The 14,979-nt window shown below is 51.2% G+C and overlaps 6 protein-coding genes across 6 annotated transcripts; 3 read left to right on the forward strand and 3 right to left on the reverse strand.

Moving 5' to 3' along the window:
- Window positions 1–2,179: 2,179 nt before the first annotated feature.
- On the reverse strand, window positions 2,180–2,845 carry K489DRAFT_370634 (uncharacterized protein; the record flags this gene model as incomplete). The annotated part of the gene is made up of 1 exon (XM_033603159.1): window positions 2,180–2,845. The coding sequence occupies one exon, from the start codon at window positions 2,843–2,845 to the stop codon at window positions 2,180–2,182; it is 666 nt and encodes a 221-aa protein (XP_033460079.1).
- Window positions 2,846–3,441: 596 nt separating this feature from the next.
- On the forward strand, window positions 3,442–4,737 carry K489DRAFT_410124 (RNA polymerase I associated factor, A49-like protein; the record flags this gene model as incomplete). Its single annotated transcript, XM_033607670.1, has 1 exon — window positions 3,442–4,737. The coding sequence occupies one exon, from the start codon at window positions 3,442–3,444 to the stop codon at window positions 4,735–4,737; it is 1,296 nt and encodes a 431-aa protein (XP_033460080.1).
- Window positions 4,738–5,600: 863 nt separating this feature from the next.
- Window positions 5,601–6,913, forward strand: K489DRAFT_424947 (uncharacterized protein). The gene has a single exon (XM_033608275.1). The coding sequence runs from the start codon at window positions 5,758–5,760 to the stop codon at window positions 6,490–6,492; it is 735 nt and encodes a 244-aa protein (XP_033460081.1). The 5' UTR covers window positions 5,601–5,757; the 3' UTR covers window positions 6,493–6,913.
- Window positions 6,914–8,416: 1,503 nt separating this feature from the next.
- Window positions 8,417–10,174, forward strand: K489DRAFT_305603 (uncharacterized protein; the record flags this gene model as incomplete). The annotated part of the gene is made up of 2 exons (XM_033600542.1): window positions 8,417–8,843; window positions 8,970–10,174. Coding segments are annotated over 2 exons (1,632 nt in total), but the record flags the coding sequence as incomplete, so codon positions are not given.
- A 206-nt stretch (window positions 10,175–10,380) lies between these two features.
- Window positions 10,381–12,546, reverse strand: K489DRAFT_319031 (P-loop containing nucleoside triphosphate hydrolase protein; the record flags this gene model as incomplete). The annotated part of the gene is made up of 2 exons (XM_033601367.1): window positions 10,381–11,496; window positions 11,605–12,546. The coding sequence occupies 2 exons, from the start codon at window positions 12,544–12,546 to the stop codon at window positions 10,381–10,383; spliced, it is 2,058 nt and encodes a 685-aa protein (XP_033460083.1).
- A 392-nt stretch (window positions 12,547–12,938) lies between these two features.
- K489DRAFT_388859 (aldehyde dehydrogenase) lies at window positions 12,939–14,666 on the reverse strand (the record flags this gene model as incomplete). Its single annotated transcript, XM_033606451.1, has 5 exons — window positions 12,939–13,527; window positions 13,588–14,191; window positions 14,255–14,431; window positions 14,490–14,571; window positions 14,631–14,666. 5 exons carry the CDS (start codon window positions 14,664–14,666, stop codon window positions 12,939–12,941), a joined length of 1,488 nt encoding a protein of 495 aa, XP_033460084.1.
- Window positions 14,667–14,979: the final 313 nt, after the last annotated feature.

Genomic DNA, 14,979 nt, shown 5'->3' on the forward strand with positions numbered 1-14,979 from the left:
CACGAGCTATGCAATCAAGCGAGATGCATTTATCATCACCAGGGCGACGGTATCTGAAAGGTGCAGATACCTGAGCGTATGGAATCCCCTCACTTCGTAGTCACCGAGACGCAGTTCTAAGAAGGCCATGTGCCTTCCTGACGTAGTAAGTTGGATGTGCATGTTGGAGCAACCTCGCAGGAGATCTGCATCAACGGTCCGCGAGAATTTTCAATAATTGCTCAACTGCGGGTCTCCCCTACCCCATTGGCGATTTACGAAGTTTCTGACATACGCATGGAAGATCCCGAGTGATGGACAGACGACTTCCAGCCATGTGCCCCAGTTGGCGCAGATCCGAATGTGTAGTGTTGTTGCGGTGGGTTCCGCTATCGCCACATCGCCCGCGGCATCATTATGAGTCTTTCTTTGTGTGTATTCCATGAAAGACTACATCGTAGATCTACATCGCGCGTCAAACTACCGCTATCTCCCTGTCAGCAGCTTTGAATCCTCTACGGGTTGTTCATGGTGCAGATGTAGGGTCCTGTCAACGCATCAATGCTGGTGTGATCTTGTAAGTGCCGCATCTTTGCTTACGCCACGCCGAACTGTTGAACGCCAAAAGCCGACTCTGCTTGCTTACGGGATTTCTCGACTGCTCGTGAAGAGACTCTTAATGGTTGCAACTATTGGACATTCAGTCGAACTGCGTTGCGAGGGGAGCTTCAATGCCCTGGGCGACTGGCAATACAGTGGGGTAAGGTCAGTTGTCCAAAGAAATACTGACTGAATTGTTTGCTGATGTTCTTGCCATCACCAATTATCAAGGATTATCGCCACTTGGTGCTTGCTTTGCTTTGCGTAGATGGATGGCGAGAAAATCCCGTTCAGTTACTCCACAGTCCAGAATCTTGCGGCTCCATCAAGAGTGGGTCTTCGATGCATCCCGGCCGATTGTCCCTTGCCACACGAGATCTAAACGAAGGGTGGTGTCACAGTCACCAGACTGCTGGGTTGGGCCCCTCGAAGCCAATCGATGTTGTGTTGGGATTCGAACTCTAAATTCGTTGCAGATCGCAAACGGCTGTTCCAACCATGGACAGTGGACGCATAGCTCCTGTGTCACGAGGCCAGAACACGTACATTATGCCTGTCTGTGTGAAGTCTGGATACCAGACACAGTATTGAGTACGGAATCGCTTCGGCTTTGCCACGCCATGTTTTCCAGTATCTATAGGCATTTGTCGACCCACAGTGTAGTGAAATGGTGTCTGGCGATCATGAGACGTGAGATCTGTATTCGACTCCACAACTGAGATACCGTGCACGATTGAATCATGTGATGCGGCTGTCCCGAAACCTGAGAACTTCACTGGCAGATATCAATATAGCGAACCGAAAACTTATTGTTCTGTCTTGGTGCTTTGCCTCAGCTACACACCTCGCCTTACTTTGGGGATTCGTAGCACTGACGCCCGTTTTCAGCTGCCGACGATTAATATCTCAACATAGGAGATACGTCTTGCATCGATGTCCATGAGGAGGTGGATATCGGCGTGATTGTGTTCCATCAAGCACCAGGAACTTCTGAACAAGACATGTTGATTCCAGCATTTCTTGAGGGCCACTACTATACACATGCAGTAATGTGTCCCTACCACCACCGAAAACGTAAGACTGGAATCACTCAACGTGGTTTCTCCTAGTATTCTACCTCACGTCAACATATCAACGTTCTCATTCCGTCTCACGGCATGCGCTTGTGTTGAGTTGACGATCGTCAAGCTTGTCAGAAACAAGGCACGATCTCGAGCTTGCGCGCCATGGGCCACACGTTGTCGAAGGTTTCCAGCATGATGAATGCCATGCTTGCTAGGACGGCTGAGCCGCGGACTGACGTTGTGCAGGACCATGCAGCGGAGTAAATTTGGCATTTTACAAATCTGCTCATTAATACAGAGAGTTGAGCAGTTGTAGTCATAACAGCCCGCAACGCCGTCACATCTTTCAGCCTCAGTCACATCGCCTCTGCGAACAGATTCACTTTCTGCCCACGTTCTTCTTCACTTGCTCCGTGGTCTCCACTACAGAGCGTGGCACCCGTCCATTGAGTGTGTCATCCACATTGTCGGCACCGAACGTATTCTTAGCAGCCTCTTCGACCTTGACTTTGGGCTCTGTCTGGTTGCGATGACCGTTAGTTGACGCGGATTTTTCGATTTTGTCCTTCGATCTCCCTTTTCGCGTCCTGTGCTCGACCCACAAATTGGTCGAGTCTTCCACCAGTGAGGTTGTTGATCCTTTCGCCGATTGTCCGACCTCCTTGTCCGTCCTCCATGCTCTTCTCTGAGGTAGCCCAGCGCAATACGAAATAGCCCGCCAAGCCCCAGAAGAATAAAATACAAGCGCTGGCGGTGGTGAAGAAGATGACCGGAAGGAGGACCAGGAGAGCGACACCGATCGAAAACAGTGTGAAAGTGATAGCGATGGACAGAGCAACAACGAGAGCCACGACCACGCTGGTAACCAAGGTTGTGATGCTGAAGAGAATGAACAACAGCAGCGGAATGCCTGTGAAAACCAGGTTCAAGCCGAGCAAGGCAGACACCTTGGGATGAGCATTGATGAAATTCCGTGCTTTGTTGACGAGAGCCTCGCGCTGTTCAGGTGTAGAAACCCGATCGAGCACGTTGCGGCCTGTTTCGGCGGCCTGGTTGCTCAAATGCCCAGCAGTGTCGCGCGCGCGATTGGCGTAACCTTGAACCTGTTCGCCGATGCTGTTTGCACTAGGAGCCTCTCCCGAGGCGCCGCCGTTGAACTTCTGCTCAGGCTGTGACTGTGTTGACACGGTAGCTGACGGCATTTTCGGCAGCGATGAACCCGACCAACGATCTTTTAGATCAGACAAGCTCGAGACAAGAATTGACAAATGACAACTGCGGTAGATGAGAAAATGGCGTCGTGACGGAGATGGTGTAGTGATGAGATTTTCGGATAGCAAGCGAGTTGTTGTGAAAACGGAGGAGCTGCATGCGCTGAACAAGTTGGGGATGCTCGTGTTGTCGGCCGGAGCGAATGAGTGACGACGGCAGGCATCAGCACGCAGAACTGGATTTCAGTATAATCTTGGAATAATTTGCATGTGCAAGGCGGAATGAGCTGACAGTCCCGCCCGCCGATGACGTGGGCCAAATTGGCCATGCTACGGTAATACAGTTTGGGAAAGTAGCGCGACACGCGACTTTTCGAGGTTTCACTCTCGCCTGTGGTGGAGGATTCAAGGGGAATTCAGGCATTCCAGGAACGAAGCTCGCACGGGCCAACGACGGCAATGCCCGCGCAACTCGTCACCGCATCGTAGGTAGCCCTGAGGGTTCGATGTTAAAAAATTCTTGAACATGCAGGTGCATTGCAAAGCGCTGAGCTTTAATAACCATCAATCCCACCGTAGTCTTCACAATGGCCGAAGAATTTCAAAAGAAGCGAAAGCGTCAATCAAATGGCACCACTGCTACTCCCAACAAGAAAGTGGCCATTGATCATCATGCCGCTGCAGGAAATGTGAAAGTCACAAATGTCATCCACGAACGCGGACTACGACCAATAATAGCATCTGCACCCGGTTTGGCACCTTCAAACATTGCCTTTAAAGCGTACTGCGACTCCAAAAACGAATCCAATGTTGTTCTACATTCGTCCCAACATCCACGTCTCGACTACACCGCTCTGCCGAACACGCTCGACTCTGGCTTATCGCACTACATTGCTGTTTTCAATCCACAGGCGGAAACGCTGCAGATTGTGCCCGCCAATTATTTGAATCTTCGCGGAAGTGTCCGAGCAGAAGAGCAAGAGGTGGAAGCCGCGGCCCGTGGTATGACTGGTGCAAAGCAAAGGGAAGAGCTTGGACGAGAATTTGGAACAAAGAAGGCTAAAAAGGCAATCGCCAGCAAGACCGAAAACGCAATCACCAAAGATTCCAAAGGAAAGGGCGCCATCACAGCGACGCAGACTGCGATCCTCGAATCGGTGGGCACAGCAACGGCCGATCAAGCCTCTAGGCAAGATCAAGAACGAGCATTGCTTGCCGCGAAGCCAATACCCCCGCCCAATCTTGACGCTGCAAATGTCGAAGATGTCTACCCTCTTGCGACGCTTCTCCCTCCACATGAAGCGAAACTAGTGAACATAAAGGAATGGCAAGAGGCTACCATCAGCGAAGAAGAAGAGAAAAAGATCGAGTTTGTTCATTCCTTCCCCGCCTATCGCGTTGCTGCAATTGGAAAAGCCCATGACAGTGATCGATTGAAGGCTTTGCGCTACCTCAATCTCCTGCTCATTTTCCACGAAGCCCTCAGCGGCGGTCGAGTGAAGAAAGTACCACCCAAGGACAAGCTCAAGGAGAAATTCTCTGACTATCCCATGTCTTTGGTGGACTCTGTGCGCCGTCGTTTCACGAATGATTCCGGAAACGAGCTGGGTAAGTTTCAGCTTGACAAGCTCTACACGCACATTTGCGCGTTGAGTCTGTTTGTGGACAATTGGAGCACGCATATTACGGATCTCAAGAATGATCTGAAAATGGACACTGCTGTTCTTGCGAAGTACTATCAGGAATTGGGCTGTGTGGTCAGGGCGCCGAGCGAATCTGAGAGGGCTAAGATGAAGATCACCAAGGAGGCTGCAAAAGCATCACGGATTGCAAAATTGCGATTGCCGTTGCAGTTCCCGAAGGTCAGCCGGAGGCGAGTTTGAACATTTCTCATGATCGTCACAGAGTCCGGGTGGTATTAAGGAGTGTACGATGACACCACTCGCTTATAACACGAGTTTCCTAGGCTCTGTGTAGGGCGGCGTTTATATAGATACCCTTCTCCGTTCACAATCAACAATGATTGCTTCGGTTGCTGTCACCCATTTCTTTTCGACATTGCGGCTTTGAGGCTGTTCCTTTCACTTAAAGTGGAAATTTCAAGCAAGCACTAGGATCGTCGGCCACCTATACCGAAATGCAAGCTACTTCCTGCGCCCACTCATCTGCGGAAATGAAGCTCTCTTCGTTTCGGCATGTTCCGAGTCCGAGGCGTTGTTCCCAGGTTTTATATATGCCGCTCAACAACGCCGGGCGATACTCACGATAGCCTGTTCCACCATCTACAATATCGATGTCAACAAAAATGGGCTCAGAGGAGTTTGTTCGCCACTCGGCGTCTCTCCAGAGGCTGTATTGCCAGCGAATACCACAAGGAGCACAAGTGGAAACACATCAATTACATTTACAGGACATGTAGACAGGTGCGTTCTTCGGATGAGTTTGGCCTCCTAGGAAGTCAGCCCACGCCAGTGCGCTACATGTGGTCTATCTGTATCGCTTTGGGAACGACTCAAATTCCTCTCGAGACCTTCGCTACCCCATCTTTCTCGAAGAGACCATGTTCCAAGGTTTGGCAGAACGTCTGAAGGATCGCTCGAGCTTCTTCTCGCAAAGTCGATCAGCACGGGATTGCGAAATATCTGGGCGGGGTTGGTCTGTTTAGAAGTACCATTTACCATGCCGGCCAGCATTGTGCCAGCACTCGAAGAGCCTGTTAAACCCGTAACAAACGTGAGGTATCTGACGTTCAATGACATGTTCAACGAATGGGAAAGGTGGCGCGAGAGATCCAATAAGTCTGCGTACAGACCGAGGATTGCAGCGATGCTTTATTTGAAATCTGACAGTATAGACATTTATTTAGTGAACTGAAAACTTGTCTGCTTGTGGACGTGCAGACAATGCGCCATCTGTGTATCGATATGCCGATCGCTCATCGTGGTTTTCTGTGGACGCATAATGACTCTATTGGCATGTTCAAGTGTAAATTGGAGGGGCTTGACGGTCAAACCAAGATCGAGAAGTTCAGCTTCTCAGTCCCGGTGCTCAAGCGAAATGCAGTCGTGGATTTTGCGCATGATGAAGTTTCTGGTGAAAACGTCTCTTCGGAAGACCGGCGGAAACCGATTTGGTCGATCTTCTGTTACTTTTTATTGACCATAGGAGCACTTGAGTGTCTACAATTGCCATACACCGTGCCGGCTGAACTCAAGAAACACCTCACTATGCCACTAGCGGGTGCGACAGCCCTCAAGCAGCTTACATACAGTAACATATTTCCATTCCAATCTTGCGTTTTGCAGGTCTCGAAAGATGTCTTACTTGAGAGCCTTACGCTAGAAGATCCACATCTCGAAATTATAGCATCAGTAATATCATCTCATAAGTTGCTGACAAAGTCCCTACTGTTCCAGATGGACGACTGGGAGCTTGCCTCGAATTGGAGAGAAACTGCGCGACAAGGCAGGATTTCGAGATGCCATGGCCCTGCTTCGGTGGAATTGTTCAAATGGAGCATACCTCATCATCATCATGAAGACAATCCCGACTTTTCGAGGATTGAAGGCTCGGCCACGGGCAAGCATGCTATGAGTAATGGCTGGGTAGAGATGTTGCTTGACTTCTCTGAATTTTGATGCATGCATTGCACTTCTGCAATGAGCTTACCGAACACAGCCTGCTCGAATTTTTGTCAAGCTTCATCGTCACCGCACTGAGCCAGCTGCGTTGACACAGCACTATCAACTCGTCTGCAGTACTGTGTACTTGTACAAATAAGTAGTATAAGACTGCTCGTTATATCGTTGGTGCTGTACTTCTATAACTTTGACCAATGGGTTTGATCACGATGATGTGACCTACAGATTGTGCCCAGGCTACTAATCGATTGTGATCATGATCAAAATCGGACAATCTGCGCCTCAAAAAGACCAAGACGTCCAGCATAATGGCTGGTGTGCCGTGCTTAAATGAAGAGTCATCTGTCAATGCCCACTATAAAATTCGTCGGATAGAGATGTCTGTACCTTTGGACATTGCTAAAGCGCTGTCTAGATGGGCCTTCCCTACGTTATGAATGTGCCGCTGAGCTAGTAGAATATATATACCGCGCGCAGGTTGAGGTACTTCCTATCTTTTAGCCGGACTCTTCGTTGCATCTTCGAGAAGCCACACGCTACCCGTGTTCATTATAGAGCCTGGCTCGCTTGATTTGTTGCTTAATGCAATCATTAGTCAGTATTAAACCGCGACAAGAGGAATCGTAATCAAGGTCTGCATTCTACCCACGTCACTGAAGGTTGGCATTTACCCGGCCTGATATCACGCTTCCAACTGCTATGAATGTATATCGCAGCTATTCACGAGCATTGTAAAAGGCCATACACTGGACGTTACTGAGCAATTCAACGTGCTACCGAATTCCGATTTTCATTCCAGCTGGACCCCTGGGACATTCGTTCGCAGTTTTGATGCTGAAAATCTCCCGCACTTTTTACGCCACTTCTTCGAGGTATGAAGGCGTGCGCTCGATGGCTGCTTTCGCTTGAGCAGTGGGTTTTGCCTCTTGAGCCGTTTGATTCATGAGAACAGAGCCCTTTGCACTTGTAGGAGCTTATCTACATCGACACTTGATATATCTTCTGCATACCTCTGGGCTGAACCTCACCATGAAGGTCGCGAATCTGGGTGTTGCATTGATGTAGCTGCAAGCATCCGCCCAAGCCCATGGGTCATGATTGGACTCGTGGTCGAGATGTAGATCCTTGCAATCAACATTCGTCAAGTGAAGGCTTTGAAGAGTGGTGGAGCACCGTGATATGTGCGTGGCTTGAGTGATGACAGCCCCAGAGGGACAGCCCCGGAGGGAGGCTTTTATGGGCGATTTGGGAAATGATGAGGTGACCACTGCCACACGAGTAAGCATGATCAAATCCATGCAGGTGGTTGATCTCCCCCGCGGGACGGAAGCGCGGCTTTCTGGACCTTTGAGTTTAACTTCGGCGTCTGTTGGCGGCAGGGTCTCGCGGCATCTATATATCATCACGACGGGCACCATAAGTATGCATCGATAGCCGAAAATAAGTAATGCCTCTCGAAAACACGGAAGCTTCGGGCGAGCAGAGCGCGCTCGCCCAGCGCGTCTTGCAGCTCGAGGCGCAAGTCGAAGGTCTTACAGAGCTCGTTAGCACTCTGAGTACGAAATTACAATCCGTCGCTTTCGATCTGGCCACTCTTGATATTCAGACCCTCGTAACAAGGCAGATCAAGCCTCCGGGACCTTCAGACGCTTCGGGTGCGCCTCCGGTGGTGGATACGAGGTCAAGCGCGCCTTCTGATGAGGTTGCTCCGGCGGACGATGAAGCTCCATCAGTGCCCTTGCTCGACGTACATTCCACCACATCTTTTGTATACACGCAGCTTGACAAGGATCGGCCACTCGTACGCATACTTGCTTTGAAGAAAAGCGTACGCGAGGATGACCCGATCGAATGTCGTTTGGTCTCAATTAACCTGGACGATATACAAGAGGGACACAGCCCGCGCAAGCCCGAGCATGAATTCACTCCTCTATCTTACACCTGGGGCGAGCCAGCACAAACTAAACGCATCTATATAAACGGCGCGCATTTACCAGTGACGGCGCAACTCCACAGGGCAATGACATGTTTGCGCAAGCTGCAGAGTAATCTGATCAAGAAAGACTTCTTCTCAGAGTCATCAAATTCAAGCGAGACCTTTTGGTGGATTGATGCTATATGTGTCAACCAGCAAGACCTTGACGAGCGCAGCCATCAAGTCTCTCTTATGACTCGCTTGTATCGCAGCGCGGAGCTGGTCCACGTGTGGCTGGGCGACGAAGATGACACCACAACGAAAGCGATGCGTCTCGTGCATCATGTTGCGTACCGACCCACGAGCTATGAGGATATCCTCTCATGGAAGTACATCAGAAAGCCTGGTCAGACACATCGCCCAGCGGGACCTGGTATGCCCGATATCCGCCTGCCAGACAAATGGGAAGCCTCCTCGAATGAAGAGAAGCGCGAGAATTTCCAGGCACTGTTGTCCCTGTTTAACCGTCCCTGGTTTTCACGGGTATGGGTACGACAAGAGATTGCATTGCCATCCGCTGTGATGATTAATTGCGGAAGTCAGCAGTGCACTTGGGAAGAGTTGATGAGGACGGCGAGTACGCTAAGCTTTTTCTCTGACGATCTTGCTATAGAAAGTGCACAGGCAGGTAAAGCGTTGGCACATTCGCCGACCGTATCTTGTTTCCAAAACGCAATGGCGCTTGACGAAGTGCGAGCCGCGACAGCGCGAGGTCAGAAATATATTGCATTTACAGATCTAGCCTGTCATACCAGAGACTGTCTCGCCACCGACGCCAGGGATAAAGTGTATGCTATGCTCCCCATGACCAATCCGGACGAGATACCCACGAAGGCCGACTATCGGATTGATAAATTCGAAGCATATGTAGCAGTCCTCCTTCCACTGTTCTCTTCGGATTTGAATTTCTTAGCTGCGTGCCAGAACGAAGAGATGCCTCTCGACAGGCCATCATGGATCCCCGACTTCAACCAACCCTGGATCGCGCACCCAATCTGGCCATTCTTGAGCCCCCAATGCAGTCTTCGAAAGCATGATTTCCGAGCAGGCGTACCCATCATCGAGCATTTCGCCACCTCCCGCTCACTGGCCGTTCATGGCGTGGTCCTGGATGAAATAGATCGCATAGACACAGCATACGTGCAACACAACAACGCCGACCATAGCACACTTCGCAATCTCATTGATACGTGGTGGACCTTCTCTCATGATCGGAGGAGAGAGCTGCTCGATGAGACCGATCTCACCGGCGTGGATTGGCGATCAATCTTGTTCATCAATTCCTGCTACGATGAAGATGTCTTCAAGAAGAGTCTCTGTCTGAATCCGCAATGGGATACTTCGGCGCGTGGTCCAGAGGCGAGGGAGAGCCGCTATACGCCGATGAAAGACCGCGCGTTGAAGGACGATCCGACGTTCCAGCGTGTTCGAGATACTCTACTCGGGATCGAAGATGACTCAGGTGTCACTGAGTTGATGGTCAACGAAGACGTATCTCTGAGTGAACCCAAAGGTCTGGGCCATTTCCGTCGCATGGCTATTGGAAGGAGGGCGGCCATGACAACACAAGGGTTGACTTGCTTAATACCTGAGTATGCGCAATTGGGGGACAGCGTGGCGTGGTTCAAGGGCTCAACAGAAACATACGTTCTTCGACCACAAGGAGAGAGTGGATGGAGTATCGTAGGCTCAACTTGTAAGTTTGCCTGCTTGAAATCATCCGCTTCGAGGACCGAAAGTCAAATGAAACTTGCTAACTTAGAGAATTCTTGGCAGATCTCATGTGCCAAGTCAACCAGGACACGGTCAAAGACGACCTCACGGCCGGGATGTTAAAGCTCGTCTAGTTGACTCCTCGAATTGATAGATTGAGGAACGTTACCATCAGCAATACTAAAATTCTGCGCTCTTCAGTCATCATAAGCAACACCACCAACTTTCTCCCGCACCTGCTTCAGAGCTCTCTTGTTGCCCTTGAAGTGCTTCTTCCTGTTCTTATTCGCCACTTCCGCAGGGTCAATATCCCGCTCCAACGCCGTCATAGTCTTCAGCTTTCTGCCAGAAAGCGGCTTACCACCTGCTCCCGCCGCGACGACGCCTTGCTCCGAGTACTTGTAGTGGAATGGCTGATTGACTGTTCCCCGTCCTTGGCCGGGCGCGAAAAAAGCTTTGTCCATATCAGCACCCTTGCGTCCCGAAGTGCCACCTAGCGACAGAAAGTCGAGATTTCCTGAGAGAAGAGAAATGTCATCCGCGGGAATACCTGCGGCTGCAGCAGCGGCTGCTATCTGAGCTTGTCGCTTCGGTGGGAGATGTGCCACGTCGTAGAGCTCGCGGTTGAATTCTTTCGGCTCAATGGATGGTTCAATTGGTGGTGGGTGACAGAAGAGAAGTTTTCCCTTGACGTAATCCTTGAGCACATATCGTGCAGCTCGGCTCTCGTCCGGCTGGCCGAGACCTTGTGTGAAGAAGCCACGGGCTTTCGCATATGCCCGAAGTACCTCTGAACCGGTCGCAGAACCCGTGCCACCTTCTTCGATTGGCCGGATGAGAATCTTCATGCCGTAAAGGGCTTCCAGGAAAGGCTTTGGAATGCGCTGTGCGACGAGTGCAGCGGGCCCGGTGTGCTCTCGTAACTGGTCGATAGGCAGAACACCAGCGCAGACCAACTCTGCTTTGGTGGTGGCGAAGTTGGGAAACACAAGACCGGGACAATCGCAAAGCACGACTCGCGGTGAAAGGTGAATCGTTTGAAAGTGCTTTGTTTTACCTGGCGTAGCAGAGACACTGACCTTCTTGGCACCAAGTAAAGCGTTGATGGTGGATGATTTACCGACATTGGGGTATCCGACAAGACCGATTTGCGTCTTTCTCTTTGGCGCATCCGGATCTTTTGATTTTGGTGTTGAGGGCGAGTGCTCCAAGAACAGAGCTTCGAGATCCTCAGTGGTAAGGATCCTGGTCTGTTCTTCGACCGAAAGGACTGGTGGTGCTGAGGGCGGTTGTGCTTGGTCTTGAGCAGCATTCTCGTCACCCTCTTCATCTGCCTCCCAATCATCGTCCGTGTCGTCTCGAGCTGTTGACTTGCTTAATCTTTTCGAAGTGGCTTCGTTCAAATCGATCTCTTCTTCGACGTCATCCTCATCGAGCTGTCCGTCGTCTTCGTCGCTCTCGTCGTCTTCCTCCTCCTCGTCGCCTTCGTCGTCATCCTCGGCATGTGCATGTTCGCCGTTCAGTTGTCTTCCCCGCTCGCCATCCTCCTCGTCGTCAAAATCCTCACGCGCCTCGTTCATTTCTTTGGCCAACTCAGCCGAGAAGAATCTGAACGCAATCCCTTTTTCATTGAAAAACTCGGCCCATTTCTGTCGCTGTTTCAGCGTCATCATATCCGCCTTGTTGACAAGCAACAAATTCCTCTTCTTCCCACCATCGACCTCCTTCACATACTTCTCCAAATCCTCGCAGCGATATAGCAGAGGATTTCTTGCGTCGACGATTTGTACCACTAGATCAGATCGCTCAATGACACGCCAAAGCTGTCGCCAAACCTCGAGATTGCGCTCGAATGGGGTCATAAGCAAGTCATCCACCTCTTGGAGCTCAGCGAGTCCTCTCCGCCAGTCTAACAGACTTTGTCGCTCCCTCTCGTCTAATTCTCTCGGGGTGGTGTCTTTGTCCCATGCGGGTCGTCTCGGTACGGTCAGGCGTGCCCTCTTTGCGTTCTGCTTTTTCACGACCCCTCTCTCCTCTGCTGCTGATAACAGATATGGGTTCTTCTGATCGGTATGAATGATCTTGACGTTGTTCATCTTCTCCGCGGTAAAGTCCGTTCCTGCCAATTCCGCAGTGCTGAGGAACTCGTCCAGGGCACCTTGTTCTGTGATACTTCGCATTTTGACCCAGTCCGCATCTTGTTTTGCGTTGGTGATGTACTCATTTCCTTCTTGGTCTCGTCGCTTGATCGCTCCTGGTTGTGCGCTCCCTCGGTGCATGTCACTGTTCTTGCCTTTGCCGAAACGGTCATTCATCAGGCTGTTGCCCAGCCCGACGGCATTCTTGCTCTTGGCGAGAACCATTTTGGCTGATCGATGCAATCGATTTGAGATGTATTGTTATTGTGGTGGTGATCCGCTTGTGCGGGCGATATGAGTCGCTTCACGTGCGCAGGATTATTTCTGACGAAGACAGTATGACGAATTTACACTAGAAACGCGGCCTTTATCGATAGAGCGCCACTATGCCCCGCGGAGTGGGAGACGTTCATGCCTCAGGCATGAGAGGCTATTGCCATGACTGGGTGCCCGACGCAGTACCGACACCACCACCTTTTGCTCGTAATAGTCATTCAAACGTACCTCCTGCAAATGCGAGCCCGATTCTAGGCTTGCTCGTACGAAGTGTGGAATTGGTCGCATTAGATGATTTCACTCTGTTTGTCCGCCGTAAATCAGAGAAAATATGCAATAATCTATTTGTTGAGGTTGCCGACGGTCACACTCTTGATGACCTGGTATTCCTCAATACCGAAAAGACTGCCCTCACGACCGTATCCACTCTCCTTGACACCACCAAACGGAGCCTCTGCAGCAGAAATCTTGCCAGTATTGACACCGACCATTCCCACCTGCAGTTTCCGTGCAACGCGCAGGCATCGACCGACGTTCCGGCTGAAGAAGTAACCAGCCAGACCGAACTCGGTGTCGTTGGCGAGCTTGAGAGCATCCTCTTCCGTCTCGAACTCGAAGATGGGTGCGAGCGGGCCGAAAGTCTCGTCGTTGGCGACCAACATTTGAGGTGTGACACCGGAGAGAACGGTGGGAATGGCAAAGAAACCCTTCTGGTTCTCGTCGTTCTTGCCTCCAAACTCAATCTTAGCACCCTTGCTGACGGCGTCCTCGATGTGTTGGTTGACCTTGTCGACAGCAGACTTGTTGACCAGGGGTCCTTGGGTCGTAGCGGAGTCGAGTCCAAATCCCATCTTCAGCTTTGAGACAGCTTCGACAAGACGGCGGTTGAATTCGGGAGCAATGCCCTTTTGTACAAGGAGACGGTTCGCGCTGTGGTACACTGTCAGCAAACCTGTCGAAATCTTACATATCATGATTGTGAGCACTTACCACACGCAGGTTTGTCCGGAGCAGCGGAATTTAGAGATCATGACACCCTCAATGACGAGGTCGAGGTCGGCGTCGTCAAAAACGATGAACGGAGCGTTACCTCCAAGTTCGAGCGAAACCTTCTTCAATGTACCAGCGGCAAGCTTAGCCAACATCTTTCCGACACCAGTCGATCCGGTGAAGCTGATCTTGCGCACGGTAGGGTGAGTAGCGAGCTCGGTTGCGGCCTGGCGATCGCGAGTAGGGAGAACGTTCACCAAACCGGCAGGAATACCGGCCAGCTCACCGAGCTTCGCAAGCGCGAGCGCTGAGTAGGGAGTCTCACTCGGGGGCTTGATGACAACAGAGCAGCCAGCCGCGATGGCGGGAGCGACCTTGCGAGTGATCATGGCAGCGGGAAAGTTCCATGGTGTGATGATTCCGCAAACACCAACGGCCTCCTTGGTGGTGTAGACGTTGGTGTGGGGAGTTGATGAGGGAATGGTGTAACCGTAGCTTCGGGTGGCTTCCTCCGCAAACCATGCGATGAAGGAGGCAGCATATGTGACCTCTCCCTTGGCCTCTGCAATGGTCTTGCCGTTCTCCAGAGAAAGAATCGTGCCCACTATGGAAAGCCTGTCAGATATGTCCGTTCTGGTACCGCTCTTCTGATGTGCAGTTTACTCACGGTCGTCGAGGTTAGCAAGGATCAAGTCGTTCCATTTTCGTAGAATGGCTCCTCGTTGTGCGGCGGTAGTGTTCTCCTCGAAGTCTCGCTGAGCGACATCGGCGGCGGCAATGGCGTCGTGGAAGTCCTGGACTTCACAGTTGGCGACCTTGCCAAGGACAGTGGCAGTGGACGGCTCTATAAGCAAGATGTGAGTGATTGCATTGAAATGTTATCGGTAAAGGGATCGATTTACCAAACACATCAAAGGTCTTCGCCTTCTTGTCCCATTTGCCGTTGATGTAGGCTTCTTCGATGAAGAGGCTTCGGTCTTTCAACTATGGCTAATGTTAGCCTCGTGCTTCCTCGAGCATCGCAGGACTTGAACGATACATACAGCCGAAAGAGCATCCTGGGCGTTTGTTGCGGCCATTTTTGCAAAAGTTCGATACGAGGAATAGAGAGGACGTGAAGAAGAAAGGATGCGCGACCTCACGCAGCGATTAACGAGTGTATTCATTTGGCGGGCTGAGGGGTCGTTTCCATGCGAGACCTATCGATAAACATTGTACAAATCGCCCCTCTGCGATCTTCCCTACAGGCGTGTGTGTCTGTTTGATGGCAAGCTTGCCCGCATCTCCCGCGCCGAGGCACGCTAGTGGTGTCTCTTTCTCGCGCGTCTCCTCCAAATTCCAAACTCCCGCGAATCCTCTCCCGAGATCTCACGATGTTCTTTCTACCATGGC

Source organism: Dissoconium aciculare, assembly GCF_010015565.1.
Source record: "Dissoconium aciculare CBS 342.82 unplaced genomic scaffold K489scaffold_6, whole genome shotgun sequence".
NCBI classification, from domain to species: Eukaryota; Fungi; Ascomycota; class Dothideomycetes; order Mycosphaerellales; family Dissoconiaceae; genus Dissoconium; species Dissoconium aciculare.

Excerpts from the sequence above, each read along its gene's own strand:
- K489DRAFT_424947 (XM_033608275.1), top strand. The coding sequence starts at position 5,758 with ATGCGCCATCTGTGTATCGATATGCCGATCGCTCATCGTGGTTTTCTG.